Raw genomic sequence first — 17,094 nt, 5'->3', positions numbered from 1 at the left:
ATTTATATTAAAGACTAAATTAATTTACATGAAACTATTTGAAATTGATTATTACTTAAAATAGTCGACTACTATTTGTTGTAATATAAAATTTAAGTAAAGTTAAAAAGATTGTATTGTGATAATTTCATACTTGCAATTGGGCCAGTTCATGTTGAGGTGAGACGAGCCTAACTGGATTGGGCCTAAGTATTAGTATTATTTTAAGTAAATGCATTGACTTAAGTCACAAGCTATTCCGCCTCGCTGTAGTTGTCAGAACTAAGAACAAACACCCGTTAGAATATGGATTCACTCATTTACAACTTTCAATTCGTTCAACATGTTCCACGCATGGATCATATTAATTGCGAGCCCAAGTGACAAGCTTAGGCCACTTTCATTTCGTTATTTCATGAATTGAGCTCGTACACGTACTCAGCAGGTTGCTTAAATCTACCGAAATTGTACAATTAATTGTCCTTAACTACGTATAGATTTGAATGTAATGTAACACCAAAGCGTTTATGAAGTCAGTTAAAATTGGTTGGATCACTGATGTGGTAATAAGTAAACCAAACTAGCTAGGTAGTGCCTACAATTTAATGAGGATTGCCTTATTAATGTACATAGATATTTCTAGTTTCGTATGACCATGTGCATGTTCAAAACTAGTTTATGAAAAATCAAACATCACTTTCCAGATTAACTATTTTTCACTAATGGAAGAAAAAAACTATTTTTAACTTTGGCTACTTTAGTTTCTAGGAAGTACGATAATTGTGGGGAGAGAAAAAGACGAAAGTAGAGGTTTTTGAGTCTCTATCACTTCAATTTTCCTACGCGCACATAGAAACCTTAAAAACCATGATACAACTGTAATGTAACAGAAGGTTTTAAAAACAAGTTATTTCTGACACAATAAGTACACAAAAAGAAGATAGAGAGATCCAACTAATTTGGTTGAGATAAGATCGATAATAATAAAAGTTAGGTAATGGTTGAGGTTATTATATATACACACCATATCCGTTTACGGTTTTCAGCCAGTATTATGAAGTCAATGATTTTGGAAACATAATACTACAATAATATATAGGGATCAACCACGATTCCATAAAGAAGCTCAAGGTGGAGCTAAAATTAAGAGCACCGGAAAAAAAGGATCAATTCATCTGATAAAAAAAATGAAGTTGCGAATGGCGAGAGGGGAAGTTTATCTAAGGGTCTCAGCAATACTGGTTTTGGTATTAACAGCATGTTTGGTTGCTTTAGATACTCAAACCAAGGTTGTGTTCTTATCTATTGAGAAGAAGGCTACATGCAGAGACTTGAACGCTCTCAAGTAAGAGTTCCCTCTCCTGTATATATATTCTCCGATTGCTGTGGCATAGTGTGGCTTAATTTAATATATATTCCCGAAATTATATAGAGTTGGGAATTTTATGTTTTTTATAGGATCTTGGTGTATGTTACATCTGCGTCTGCTGGTTATAATCTGCTTCTATTGTGCAAACACTCCATTTGGTCTAGAAAAAACTTCAAAGGGTCTTATCTATGCATGGCTTGGATTTGTTTCTTGTTGGATCAGGTAAATTACTATTTCCTAATTATCTATTATGTATATGTTTGTATTAAAACGCTTTCCTATGTGCATACTTTGATCAAGATATCATCGTAGCCTGCCACTGGAGAAGGGAATACTTTACTAAAGCAGATTCAGAATCTTCAAAGGGTCATGTTGTTTATTCAAGGAAAAGTCTGAAGTCTGAACCTAAATATGGATCATACATGGAATTAAATTTGGTAGAGGGTCACCACTAGCTAGTTTTAAGTTGTGGTAATATATTTGTTCAATATATAATACCATCAGAATCTAATTAACCAGATGTATTAAAACAAAAAAGATTCTCTGTTTGAAATTTGATAATTAATCATTTGATTAATATTTGGTTTATGTTAAAATTTGTGAACATGTAGATCGCCGTGTACATGACATTTGCTGCAAACACTGCAGCAATGGGAGCCGCGATGCTAGCAATAACTGGATCAGATGCCTTTCAGTGGCTAAAGGTATGTGACAAATTCACAAGATTCTGCGTCCAAATAGGAGGGGCTTTGTTATGCGGCTATGCAGCGTCCATCATAATGGCTCTAATATCCACTATCTCAGCCTACCAAGTGTTCAGGATGTACTCGCCAAAGTGGTTCTTGCGTTTGAAGAACATGTGATCATTATCTATCTTTTCAGCAAGGAGCAAAAATATGAAGAAAAGCTCGTCAAAGGGTAGTATAGTTTTGCCTTTGTTCTCAACTGCTATTAGGCTGATGTATTATTTTCCTTCTCTTTTTTACTTGTGTGTTTCCCCCCGCCTAAAGTACTTACTCTTTGTCCAGTGAAAGAAATTAAGCAAAAAAGAAATAACAAAAATAGAATGAAAAAAAAATTGTATTATTTTTATCAATAAAAATAGAAGAAGAATCTTAGTATTGTTGTTAGCACTCCTCAATAACACATTCATTCCTAGTTTCCTACACGTTATGAAACAAAGATAACAAATGAGGAGTAACAAAACTAAACGTAGAGTAAGAGGTAGAAAAACAAATGATCGAGTATGACCGTGAAATAATAATGCGAGTAGAGAAAAAATGTTTTTTTTTAGGTGAAAGAGAAAAGATGTATAACATAGTACAAACAAGAACAACAAATAATAGAAAGAAATAAAAGTATAAATAAAGATATTTTTATATTAACAGTTCATTTATGATTTTCATTTTTTTTTTCAACATTTATGCTTTCCATATGAAACGATGTTTTTCTTTGGTCCAACAAAACTATTAACGGGCGCAAAATTACTTTCTTGCGACTTGGCCCAGCATAATCCAATACTCAGGCCTCCAAGAGAGTATAGATTTCTCTTTTTTATTATTAGAAAACATAACTGATCATAATCTTTATTTTTAATTATTTTTTTTCACTTGAAAGATTGATTCCAACTCAATATTTTTAAAAAAAATATATATATATTTAATATTATTGAGACCAACTTTGTTAGGAGAGCAGTTTATAGATTAGAGATATGCTTTCAGGCCTGAAATTGGCCACCATTTTTGCTCAAGAAAGAGTGGTTCCCGTCAAGGTCACGTGCTTATTTCTATGATCGGGGCAAACTAAGTGGTTCCTGTCACATTTAAAGTAAGAAATGAAATATATTATTTAAAATATTTTATGTGACACACGAGAGGACAACCGTGATAGGAAAAGACAAAATTGAGAGCATCTCAATCCGCCAAAGTTTCATACACAAATTTCTTTATCATCTTTAAAAAAAAAAATTATGATCAATGGCCGCCTAAGTTAGTCCACATAAAGTTGTGATTTACATCCTTTTAACAATATTCCACACGTTCCTCTTACAAAAAATAAAGCACACGTATAATGTTTAGAGTGTTTTTTTTATAAAGGATATTCATAGAAAACTAAACAAAATTGTTTGTACATTAAAAACGAGGGATGTAAAAATTATATAAATTTTTATATGCAAAAACTATCACTGATTTTCATTCCATTTTAATTTTGATTAATTATACTTGAATTTTTTAAATAAAGTTTGGAGTACAAGTTTTATAGATAAAAAAAGTAATCAATTTGAAAGAGAGATTCCATTAAAAATAAATAGTCAAATGTTTTAATAGAGATTAATCTTTTTTAAAATGGATAGATATTTCACAACAATAAAATATTAACCTTTATATATAAGAAAATATTACCTTTGAAGTCACGTATAATATTAAAGCTAAATCAACCTAAACACCTTTGAAGTCACGTATAATATTATTATAAATCATTTTTAAAAATGTTTTGAAATTAATAAATACTCTGCTCACTAAATCGATTGAGAGGCAATTAAATGAACTTTTCGTTTTTCTGACTGATAAAAAATGAACTTTTCATTTTTTTTTTATATTTGTTTTGACACATTCTGATATTCCACATGGATTAGAAATTATTACTTTACTGCAACATAGATGCAAAAGAGCTCAAGAACAGGAAAAGTATGCCCAAAAACACGAGCATTTCTTGGGCTGTAGTGCACTCGGCATATCGTGGGGACATGCTAGGTGCACCCAGCAACATTGCTAGTGCACCTAGCAATTAGGTGAATGGGTAAAATTGTCTTTGCGTTAAAAAAAATAATTTCTTCTTTTGAAAGAAGGTTCTTTCGGAAATCTTTCGGAAGAAGATTCTTCCGGAAGTTTCCGGAAGAACCTTCTTCCGGAAGAACAACAATTTGTGTTCTACCGGAAGAACCTTCTTCCGGAAGCTTTCCGGAAGAAGGTTCTTCTGGAAGAACAAATTGTTGTTCTTCCGGAAGAAGGTTCTTCCGGAGAAGTTACCGGAAGAAGTTCTTCCGGTAACTTCTCCAGAAGAAGGTTCTTTTGATAGAATAAATTGTTCTACCGGAAGAACCTTCTTCCGAAAGAAGGAATTATTTTTTTAATACAAGGGCAATTTTACCCATTCACCTAATTGCTGGGTGCACCAGCAATGTTGCTGGGTGCACCTAGCATGTCCCCATATCGTGGCATCTGTCTTTGGTAACATAGCTATGTAGCTATGTGGACCTCAGTTTTCACTTTTATGGGCCTCTAGGAGCCTCTATTTGACATGAAACTTATTGAGTAAGATGATTGTTTGTATGAGATGAGATAAATAAATCTAAACTAAACATAAATAGTTAGAATTAAATGAGTTTTTGTATGAAATGAGATAAATAAATCATATAATTTCATACGTTTACTTAAAAAAGTCATCTGATTTTATCTTTTAAATTTTAATATTTTACGATTTCATCTAATTGACATAATTTACTCCTCTCAAGAACAATTTATTTTTAGTTTTCTTTGTATTTTTTAAAATTAAATAGCCAACTAGTTTAATTAAATTTTCAGTTTTTAGGGTGAGTATACGATGTAAGGTGCTCAATTATATATATATATATATATATATATATATATATATATATATATATATATATATATATATATATATTAGACATATCAAGTGACATGTTCCTTATACATCAAATGTGATTGACTATATTAATGCAATATTTTCTTTGTGAAGGAATTAGACATTTTGAACATATACCATATGATATATATGTTGGGGAATTCAAGGCACTAAATATTAGAGAAATTTACATCAATGAGTCATGAGCAATTACATTATAAGATTTGACACCACACTTTAACTCAAAACTTTCAATTGGGGAGATTTACATCAATGAACTATAAGTAACCACATAAGAGAATTTGACTACACTTTAACCCAAAATCTTAAGGTTCAGGCTTATGGGTCTGCTCTTCACTTATAAGGTGCTCAATTTTTTCACTTACTTCACCTCACACCTCACACCTCACACTTGTATTCCAACAATATATACACACCAGAGATGTCAAATTTTATTAATTTAATTTGTACTCACTCTACAAAATCTAAGGTTGAATTTAACCCATTAGCTATCTTAAAAAAAATACAAACAAAATTAATACCAATATTGTTTTGTTAGCCAGCTCCTTGACCATTTCAAATTGTAAGTGATTATCCCATGCACGATGCAAGATGAAATGTCTATATTAAACCAAAAAGCTTAAATCTGATGGAAAAGAAACCAAATCTTCTAGGAAACGGAAATTAAAAGGAAAAGGAAAACACAAATTCAGAAAAAGAGGAACACAATCCTGAATATCTGCACATGAAGTAACATGGTTCATGCAAACTAAACGATAATGGCATACTAATCAAAGTGATGAAATCACTTTGACGTGGCTTTAGTTTGTTGCTTGTTGGATACAGCTTTCTTTGTGAAAGGAAAACTTTTAGTGTCCGTTACGTGTCAAATTGTTTCGTCCTTGTTTCACATAACAGGCTTTAGTTCCTTTAGACCTCAGTAAAACCTTCCAAAAACAGTGTTGCTGAAATGAAAACATTATCCCAACTATACCAAACAAGTTTCCGTAATATAAGGCTGTTAGCAGATTCAACAGATAGTTCAAATTACTGTCTTGAGTAGACAGTTAGATGAGTAACATTTAAACGTATTTATTGAGTTTAATAGGAATGTATTAATATAAAATAAAATAATTTTATACTATCATTCAAAAATAATTACAAAAGTATTTTATATAATATATGATTATTAAACTCAACTGTAAAAGAGTCAATTAGCTATTGTTCTCTTGCGAGACTTGATCGATCGATGAATCTGATTATCAAACTAATTTTGCACACTCGATCTCAATGTATGGGTGCGTGACTATTTTATGTACTGTTTTTAAAGTTTATAAATACTTGCCCGTACACACCAAATTTGGAGAAATAGACTTTCTATTTCATAGATAAATACATGACAAATTAAACACACCATTATCAATTAAATTAATATCAGCATCTTCACAGGAACGTTGAAAGAGAAAGTTTCTGTAGTAAGTGATTTAAAAAGGCTAAAGTCCACAACGCACTTGAAGGGGTAGATTAACTGGAACAAGAAAGACACTGAATTTGTTGCTTCATTATAGCTAAACCGGTGGAAAAAAAGGAAACCATGGCAAGCTGGGCCTCTACCTTAAACAATGAAATGATGATAAGTGGTTGATTAATTAAGCAAGTAACAAAGAGTGTGCCCCACCATAGGACCAAGTCGAGGACGTAAGGACTGATAGTCAAGGATCTATGGACCACAATAATGCAGATAATGATGATGGATTATCGATCTGTGCTACTTAGGATGGATTACAACCTTAAAGAGACACCTAACATGGCCCCTCACAAACTCTATAACTTAGAAATTATTATGGCCGACCGTATCGAACCCACTTCGAGAGTTTTCAAAAGTACTTAGCAACAATCCCTGTCTGGTTTACTAATGATCCATCTAAGTTCTACATTTGACATTTTAAGTCCGTGCACATATGTTTGCACCTCCGTTGTAATTCCAATTTCTTTTACCATTATAATGAGTAATTATGACAAGGTTTGAAGCAATTCTTTCATTTGCAATGCTAATGTAAACATTATTTAAATATGACATTTATTATCAGAGACAAAGTGAGTAATAGATATTTTATCTTCGATGTTAGATCTAAAAAAATTAAATGAAATTGAAAATTAAACATATTTAAATACTAAGTATTTTTTTATATTTTAATATGATTCGGTTAAGTGTAAATTTTTTATACTCGATCAATACACTACGTGATTATTTTGAATTCATACATTTTAAAACTGACTCAAGCCATTACCCTAACCCTAACTCATCAATCAAATTCTGGTGTCAATCATTCTTTTACTTAAAATATTATATATATATATATATATATATATATATATATATATATATATATATATATATATATATATATGGAAAATAGTACAAAAAAATGAACTCAAGTAATCTCCAAAGTCATTTAGCTTCACTTAAGCAAAGGCTACGTGAACACTCTTTATTATTTTTATTATATGTTTGGTCTAAATGAGTGAAATATCATACGCATTTAAATTTAAAATCAGATTACACGATAGGTTTACATATACGGGATGGAATTTCCAATTTTTCGTCAAATACAATTTTTTTCCCATTCTAAATTTTATTGAGTGAACTCGTGAAATCTCACTTTTCATGGGTATTATATGAGTTTAATTTTTATATACTATAAGTGTAAAGATTTTGACATTATCACCTAATTAAAAGATATTCGACTAAATTTATAAGTGAATAATAGGTTAAAAATCTTTATATTGCAAATATATTTAAACTAAAATCATTCTATATATTTTTGTCAAATAAATCTCCATATATATGTACTTATTGTTAATGTAGTCTTATATTTTTTTATTAAATAACATTCATTATTCTTTCATAATTTATAAAATATTTTTTCCATTGAGTTACTTCCCCCAAATATGTAGGACAGTTTTTTTTTTTTTTTATCAAGAATTTTAATCTTGTGCAGTACTAAAACTAGTACTTTACCAATATTATTAAAATACAATTCCAGAAGATAATATGTTGATTATTATGAAAGATAAAATTTGTCAACAAATTGTTAGAATATATTTCTTACCAAGTTGTTCAAAGTTTAAATATGTCTTTTTTAAATAAACATTAATATTTTATGTGTCGATGCACATACATGTGTAACAAAAAACCAAGAAAAAACAATTTTAAACATATAAATAAAATGACAAAGATTAGCTTCTTCTATAAATATGTACTATCTGTGTGTCTCACTCCACATATATACGTGTAAAATATTATATGTCAATTCTGTGGTATAATTTTTATTATATTTTATCTTTAATTTTACCTAACATTAAAATCATAAAATGTATTTTCTGTAATTTATTATTTTTTCTTTTGTTTCATAAAATTCCATTCTCTACATAAAATATAACATTAAAGACGTAGAATAGAAGACAAAGCATGGATATTTTTAAATTTAAATAAATTTTTGAAATATAAAGTTGGTATTTATATCTGTCATGTACCTTGGTCAAATTATTTAAATCTCTCGTTGTAAACTTTAAAACAATTCTCAAGACAAAGTGATACTGGGAGAGTTGGAGGTTTCGTATTTAAAAAAGTGTATAATTTCTATACAATAATGTCACTTTGTAAGACTTAAAAGTATGATAAGTATGATTTTTATACATATCCATTTTTTATTTTTGCTGAATTTTTATACATATCCATCTGTGTTTGAATGATAATATACAGATACACACTATTCAGTATTCACTCTTAAGAAAATGTAATTTCGTATAAAAAAAAATGAGGTTGTGATGTATTTTCTTTCAAAACGAGCACAATGTACGGCAACAGCACATCCGCAAGTAATTAATTGAAAGAAATCCAATAATATACCTTCTGCACTCCAACGTGATGTAATGGAAAGCACATCCATTGCACACGGTTGAAACTTGTCACACTTGTTGAAGCACGAAGTCTGCAACTTTATGTGTGCCAAAATACGAATTAATGGCCTTCATCTTGATCTAGTAAACAATGAATTTGACATCAACAAGGATATTGCCTATTAAAAAGATGCAGATAATTAATTCACTTCGTAATTGTTTGTAGGAATTTTCAACTCCATGACAATAAGCTATTTACCATATGATTAAATTAATTCCACTCTAACTCCCAAATTAAATAAAGACCATTTATTAATTCGTTTATGTCCAACATAAGAAGCTGGTGATAGAGATGGGCATAGTCTGGATGAATTGTCTGGTGAAGGACCACAGATAACGATTATTTTTTAGAACATCAATGAAGTTAATTAGTCGTAGTTAGATTAATTATCGTAAAATTATTTTAATTTAACTAGTAGTTTCAAATTTAAATTTTAAATATGCAATTGCGTTTAGAAAAAGATTTGTCATGCATAATAATAATAATAGTCTTATCTAGGTCATTCGAGAGTATTTCTAATGAAAAATATTTTTTTTTAAAAAAAAAATGAAGCTGATAGATATCTCTCTTACATCTAGTTTTACAAGTATTTTCTTGTTTTGAAGCAATTGGGGAGTTTAACAAGTTCATCAGTTCAAGCCCTTTCAATGTCGGAAGAAACCTTAAACATAGAAGCTTAATTATTAGTCATTTGTTTTTCCTTTTTCTTTATTAAGCTCTTGTTGGAGTTGCTTGGGGTGTAGATTGGTGGCAAAGCTAAGGAAAATGATACATTTTCGTTTTCAAGAATCAAGAAAGAATTACATGTCGGGAACTATAAACGACTTTCTGAAGAAGACATTACTTTGTGTCAAAAATTAAATGCACATACAACTTTTAAGGAACTTATTTATTGCACATAGGAAACTTTAATTTCCCACCAACAATAGCATGTGAAATACTTTCAGAAACTGTATTCAGACTGCATGTAAGGGTGCAGAAACCGAAGGAAAGTGTGTTAAATGACACTTGCTGCATAAAATCACAAGGAAACTGAACCTATCTATATATGCAGTCAGGGATACTGCAACATGATTCCATAATTATACCATTATAGGTTCAACTTTAAGTTTTTAATTGTACGTCTGCTTCTTTTTTTTTTTTTTGACAAACAATTGTACATCTGCTACTCTTTCATGTTATAAGCATATTAAGAAGCAATGTGGCACGGAAATCCCTAAAACTTTGCATGGAAATTTTAGTCTATGGCAAATATTAGCCTGGTTTCTGATAAAGAGTTGGTTACACTACTGTCTGCAGCGGCCAATGAATATTTCTTGTTGCATTCCGCCATTTTATTTGATCAAACTTATTTCTCTCTTGAAAATGTCTCAGACTTTCAATAATAGATATACTGCCATTCTTACTTTCTTACAGTACAAAAAACTTGCAAAGTAAACCATAAAGATAGCCACAGTCACAAATATAGTAACCTATGTAACCTGAAATAAAGCTTCCCCTTTACCTTCTACAGAAAAAAAAATGGCACTGGCACGTTCTGATCTTCTAAAAGTGTCACTTCAATTTGTTACAGGATTGATTGATTCCCCAATACACCCCTAACTAGCTAGCACTAGCCCCTCTCACTGGGGCATTTTTTGCTACATTATAATCAGAAATTAATTAACTCATAATGGTTCATATTATATTCATGATCACTCATAGAAGCAAAGATGCCATAGATCACAGATTTTTCCAATTACTGAAAATCTCAAAGCCTTAACGACAAGTCAAGTTGGCCCATATCCTCCTGAACATGTTCAGAAGCCCTTGACCAGGAAGCCACCCCTACCCCTTCCTTGGAACCATAACTGAACTCTTTCCTTCCACCAAGCCTCACATAACTTTGTCCTTGGTTATCCACAACCCCAAGAGCACGATGACCAAGATGGTGTGAAGCACCAAAGTTTGATCTTTGCTCCGCTGCTCCATAAGATTGCATGTTCAAACTCAGTTCCCTGCTCTTCTTGGCCAGTGTCCTTTCAAGCTTGTGGGCATTTTGGTGACCCCCTAGTGCTTGAGAGCTATAGAACTTTCTCTGGCAATAGTTGCATGAGAATATCCGTGGCTCCATGGAACAAATAGGTGAAGGTGAAGATGAAGAAGAAGAAGATGGCTCAAGAAGAAGATCTAGGTTGAGATGGTTCTCATCATCGTGTTGGCTTAGGTGAAGAGAAGTATTGGGGTTATGGAAATTCATGGCTATCTACAAAAGAAAGAAAGAAAGAAAATAAGAAAGAAAGCAAGAAGTTGTACAAGGTAGTGGTAGTGGTTCAAACTTCAAAGTGTAGTATGGAGTAAGAAGTGTGGAAAAGAAAGCAATAGAGGGCAAAGGATATGTGCTGCGAAGTGGGGGTGAGAGGATCTTTATGTAATATAAGAGGCTCAAAGTTTCACTGTTCCTGCAGACACAAATAGTAGTATATTGAGTGAAAGAGTGAGGGTATTGAGTGAAATAGAGGGACATGTATCTGCAAGATCAATGGAGAATCAAAGAGGTTGTCGCCTTCATTAATGGCAGAGTTTGGATCCTTTGTCGGTCGATGGCCAAAAAATAATGTTATGGGGTACCCCGTATGAAACCCACCAAGAAGATTAATCAGGTTTATTTGTATTTTAACTTTGTTTTCTGTCTTGAAAATGAGTGGACGTTCAATTTAAGAAGCATATAATCACAAAAATTTAACTAGCATTGTTGTGACCCCTTGTCAACAACGAGTTTAAACTCGAATCATGAAGTGTTCCATCAATGTTCCAATTTTGGAATTACAAAATGGGCAAGATAAACCACCTTGACTCGACTAAACAATGAACATGATTGGAGTACTATTTTTACATTTTTGTCTTAAATCAAGGACGTACTATACCTATGTTTCACTCTGGCACTATCTGTCCATAGAGGATTGGACAATGAACCCGTTTTAACGAAATCGGCGGCTTAGATTAATTAACTAATATTGAAGCATTCTGCTCATGAACACCTCGTATGAATTACGATACGAAGTCTATATGTAGAATAATCAAGTTATATAGAAGCAATGTATATCTGTCTGCCCATGTATGTACATATGATAAGAACAAAGGCTACTCAATTTGGGTGTATTCAGTCAATAATATATAGCAGACCTACCAATAATTCATATTTTCCCTTGAAATTAATTGAATTTACATAACGTGCATTGTTACGATTCGAACCCAATACAAAGCACGCAATTACTTGACAATTAGCAAATCTACCCCTCCACCGAAAAATAATCTTTTAAGGTGTGTCAGGTGTATTTTTAAAGGATGAAGTACGTATTTATTTATTTTTTATCCTGTGAAGTACGTATTTATACTTGCTGATTAAAAATGGAAAATATAGATAGACTATAGACATCCACATGTTATTCAACACCCACAATGCTATTCAGCACTTAGTATATGTATGAGAAAGAAAAAAAAAAACGAAAAATATAAATGTGATAGATAATATACAAATAGGAAAAGAAAAAATAAAAAAAGAAGCAAAATTGGTGAGATGTTTAAAATTATCAGGTATTCAAATATTACTACTCTTAAAAATTAAGAATAAATATAATTAGGCACCTTAAATATTATTCTACTCCTAATAAGAGAAAAAAAAACATATATGATAAATAATGTGATGTGATAGAAGAAAAAGATAAAAAAAAAAAAAAGTATTGATGTGATATTTAAAATTCAAATGCTCTTACTAAAAAATTAATGAAATTTAAAAAACGAAAGAAAAATAAAATTCTTTTAACAACCTTTAACTTTAATAATTTTTTTGTTTTCGGATTTACCTTTTACCGTACTTCCTCGATCGCTTTGAAAAGAATCAAATAAATATAAAACGGCAGGGTAGCTTGTACATAATTCCTAAATGTAGATATGTAGTGAATTTCGTACTGGTCCCTTTGAATCCATATCTCTAATCGTCTGTGATGTTAAGTTACAGAACAACTACTACTACTAACAGTTACAGACCTGACTCTATTGAATCTGTATTGATGACTTTGCCTTCAATTTCATCAACTATAGTCAGTGCCAGAATGGAGAAACAAGCAGTTCTATCTAGCTCTGTACTCTGTCTTTGGCACGATGCCATTATTAATTAGGACCAAACTTACTCTTCTATTCTATCTTTCTTTCTCTCTCCTTCCCTCCCAACCTGGTTCAGTGATTTTACAAATTGTTGACTGGACCAAGCACATGGGAGATGGAATTATAAAATGAGACATTATGTTTGTATAATTTCTTTATACAAAAATTTGTATAACAAAGAGGAAAGTGTATGATACGATGAAATAAGATAGAAAAAAATGTATTTTTTTAATCCGTGTGAATTAAAAAAAGTGTTAGATGATTTACAGTAACGCATTCGTTCAGAATTAGACCCATTAACATAAAAAAAAAAATTATATATAAAGAAATAATAGGCTTGAATAATTAAAAGTGTCTAACAAAAAATTTATAAGATTGTTGCGTAGCAGACAAATAAAATTCGAACCGACCTCCTGCACAAGTATTTGTTATAGCACAAAATCTCCATCACGGAAAAGGCTTGAATAATTTAATGGTAAAGCATGATTGAGGGATCATAATCTTGTCATCGGCTATCATTGCGGAGAGGCTTGTCTGCAAATCACAGACACAGAATGAACCAGGAAACTACGTCCTTCTGCCGTATCAGTTACTTGGTCTTAAGATTCCGAAGCTAAGTAAACATTAATTCTTGTGCAAAACTAGACAATATCCAGTCAGTCAAATGGGATGTTTCCCTTAGTACTTGAACAAACCTACATTAATGATAACTAGGTTCCATGTATATGCAGATTAATGTTAATTAATGTCATAAGAAAATGCAATTATAAGGGATTGTCTGGTAGACATGTTACACAACTGAACTGATCTCTGCAACTTCTTCTTGGTCCAAAGGCAGAGACTATGGGTGTCTCCCAATACATTGGGTCAAAGACTAATCCCACTCATTGTGGGTAATTTATTGCCGGCCTAAGAAAATTTTGCACAAGATGGAATCAAAGTGATAGCAATAGCACTACAGATAGCAAGCCAGCAACAGCATTAACAGGCCAAAGAGAGTGATAAGGAAGTCCATTTACCTCAATGACTACGTGCAGAGTTGAATTCACAAGGCACAGTTACCAGCTAGTTCGGCAATTCCACTACCTCACCCCTTCTAGTCCCACTCAATCTGTTATCACCCATTATCAAATCTATTATAACCATGTTTTATTCAGTTAGACACGATCATTGAAATTAGTATAAATATGGGTAAAAGAAGGAATAAAATGAACTTATATTAATTTTTTTTATTCTGCATCCTTATTCCCCTGCAACCTGCAACAGTTAGTTATCACAAATACAAATCTCCCGTCAAATAAATTATGTTTACTCTAATGAAATGAATCTTATATTACTGTAACATGACGACAGTGGTAAAAATCACTGTTATTGCGGTGATGTATATTCTACCAAAAAGTATATTTTTATAATAAAAAATTTGTTCAAATCCTGCACTAGTGTAAAATAGGTTTTTAATCTTAATTATATTCAACATTATTTTACTAGCCGATGTAGAATTAATTGATATAGAAAGTTGGCATTTTTAAATCAATTTAAAATCCATATATAATCGATCTAAGAAACCTTCTTTTAAATTGATAGTGACAATATTTGATGTAAAAAAAAAGTTAAAAACCTATTAAAAAAAACATTGCAAATGCATTGTCTATTTTTTATAAAAAAAAATACAAAGCTAAAATTATATACAAAATTGAACATTATGGAACACTTCATTTCATATCGTACATGCAATACATTTGTATATTAAAACACAACATTATAAGTATCCAGTTCCTTCTTTCAAGCTAGTTTTATCTTTCTTTTTATTTCACATTTTTGTTATTATAAATTTTTACCCAAATTGCATTTATTCATGTTTAACAAAACTACCACGATCACTTGTATATTTCAACACTCATTTTCTAGTATTTTTTAGGTTTGATCAAGTAGAAAATGAGTGTTAAAATGTAGGAGATAGTGATGATAGTTTTACCAAAGAATAATGAATATAAATAAAGTGAAAGATTTATTATAAAAGAAATGTGAAGCAAAAAAGCAGAAATGAGAGCTGCATGGAGGAAGAAATTGAATTCATATCAAGATCAAACGAAAAGAAAAAAAAAACTTTGTACATATTGTTGTAGGAGTCAAATTTCTCGCATTTGACCCATGTAACCAAAAGAGAGAAAGTTCATTATCTCTTTATTGTTGTGGCAGATCATGATGCCTTGAGCGAGTTGAGAATATAATTTTTGGAGCCTTTAGACAGATTGTTTAGAGCTTTTGAACAAAGCACACATAACTCATACCACACAGGTCATTATAATTGATAATAATAACAAGATCACGATTTGAAGAAAAAATATCATAAATATATTACACACTTATCATATCACAATGTATTTTAATCCAAGTTTAAAGAGAAATGTTGGTTTAAACATGTTCAACCGTAAAATGTTGGTTTCAACTGTAAAATTTTGGCAACCCAGTTCTCAGCTTTCAAAATGTTTTTTATTTATGTTTTATTGTTAAATATAAGCTTGCTAAGCTAGCTGAGTTTTAAGATGCACCGTTAAACTTTAAACATGAATTGCAATAGGGTATTTGTGTTTTTAAGTGTCCTTTGATGAAGAGATTCTGTTTTTAAGGTCACATTGGACGAAAAAAACATAAATATGATGAAATATTTAACTAAAAGTAATTACTAAGATTTTTTGATAGAGATTTATTATCAATAATTAAACTTTTTTTTTCTTTTTCAAACTGCACCATTTTAAAAATTAATGTATCTGGATATCATGCTACGGAGTACGGACTACGGATTCTCTTCGTATTGAACTACAGGCTCTCATGGGTTTTGTCAGGTTTTGGCCCATTTGTTTAGTTAAAAAAAAAAAAAAACTCTCTAATAACATGACTGTATACTTCATGCAGTAAAATAGCATTCTATCAACCTCTAAATTTTACCAGTAAAAAAAAGATCAACCTCTAAATTTTAAGTTTATAGAATAAATAAATACTAAACGGATTTCTAACTTTGGTGCGTGCATTATAATATAGCACTTCCTCCTCCCCTCTTTATTAAAAAAATAAAATAAAAACTCACAAGGAAAGTCTAACCACGAGATCATTAAGGTCGTGCATGTCTCTGGGCCTATGCTTAAGATCCACAGTCATCTCAATTCTCATGTTAATTAAAAAAAATCAAATTATTAAATGATAAATTTTGTTATATTGTTTATAGTCAATTTGCTAGTAAAATTATTAAATTTTGAAATATGTATAAGAAAACTTATTTTACGTTTGTTTTTAATTTCAACAAAAGAAAATTAACACTGAAATGAGTACAACTTCTCTCTACTAAACCTTTATAAAGTAATAATTCTAACGTTGTTTTTATTACATATGGATTGACTGTTTTCAAACAATATTCCAAAACAAATTAAACAAGTAAAACAACCTATCTAAATAACTCTGTTTTTAAAAAACAACTTTGAATAAGCCCAACTTGGTAATGATTATAGATTTGTAGTGGGAGAAAGAGACATGGAATCGAGAACTGCAAAGCCTAGTGACAACATTGATGAGATGGAAGCAAAATCTTGTCTCACGTTTAGATATGGAATATATGTGAAAGGCAGACTTAGATAAGAGGTTGTTGACAAGTATATTTATGTTTTTACTGGCTTCTATCTAATCTAAATCTAAACTAAATACATAAGTGAATGAGAAGGTACCTCTTTCCTTTTACAAACTTCGTGCATCTTTTTCTGCCTCCACTGTGCTAGCTCCTCCAATGGAATTGTTCTCTCCTTTTTCTTAGTGATTAACATTTCTTTTATGGTACACATTTCAGCTTTAGACTTTAAGTTATGGCTTACATGGCAGTGACTTCTAATGACATGATCGATCATTAAAGCTACAAAATGAACATGTCTCGTCACTTGCAAGTTGCAACTCCTCATGGCGCGCGCTACGCATTTTCTTTTCCATGCTTCATTAATTTTGT

The 17,094-nt window shown here is 31.0% G+C and overlaps 2 protein-coding genes across 2 annotated transcripts; one reads left to right on the top strand and one right to left on the bottom strand.

The window, feature by feature from the left end:
- Positions 1 to 911: 911 nt before the first annotated feature.
- On the top strand, positions 912 to 2,469 carry LOC114392466 (CASP-like protein 2C1). The gene is made up of 3 exons (XM_028353614.1): positions 912 to 1,324; positions 1,438 to 1,570; positions 1,960 to 2,469. Exons 1-3 carry the CDS (start codon positions 1,167 to 1,169, stop codon positions 2,209 to 2,211), a joined length of 543 nt encoding a protein of 180 aa, XP_028209415.1. The 5' UTR covers positions 912 to 1,166; the 3' UTR covers positions 2,212 to 2,469.
- A 7,864-nt stretch (positions 2,470 to 10,333) lies between these two features.
- Positions 10,334 to 11,611, bottom strand: LOC114393186 (zinc finger protein 2-like). Its single transcript, XM_028354450.1, has one exon. The coding sequence runs from the start codon at positions 11,194 to 11,196 to the stop codon at positions 10,708 to 10,710; it is 489 nt and encodes a 162-aa protein (XP_028210251.1). The 5' UTR covers positions 11,197 to 11,611; the 3' UTR covers positions 10,334 to 10,707.
- Between the last annotated feature and the right edge of the window lie 5,483 nt (positions 11,612 to 17,094).

This window comes from Glycine soja, chromosome 17 (genome assembly GCF_004193775.1).
Source record: "Glycine soja cultivar W05 chromosome 17, ASM419377v2, whole genome shotgun sequence".
NCBI classification, from domain to species: domain Eukaryota; kingdom Viridiplantae; phylum Streptophyta; class Magnoliopsida; order Fabales; family Fabaceae; genus Glycine; species Glycine soja.
The sequence above is the reverse complement of the archived record's forward strand: the minus strand, read 5'-3'. Positions and strand labels throughout refer to the sequence as shown.

Coding starts and splice junctions, on each gene's coding strand:
- LOC114392466 (XM_028353614.1), top strand. CDS start 1,167: ATGAAGTTGCGAATGGCGAGAGGGGAAGTTTATCTAAGGGTCTCAGCA. Junction 1,325..1,437: donor AGAGACTTGAACGCTCTCAA/GTAAGAGTTCCC, acceptor TGTTTTTTATAG/GATCTTGGTGTATGTTACAT. Junction 1,571..1,959: donor TTTGTTTCTTGTTGGATCAG/GTAAATTACTAT, acceptor GTGAACATGTAG/ATCGCCGTGTACATGACATT.
- LOC114393186 (XM_028354450.1), bottom strand. CDS start 11,196: ATGAATTTCCATAACCCCAATACTTCTCTTCACCTAAGCCAACACGAT.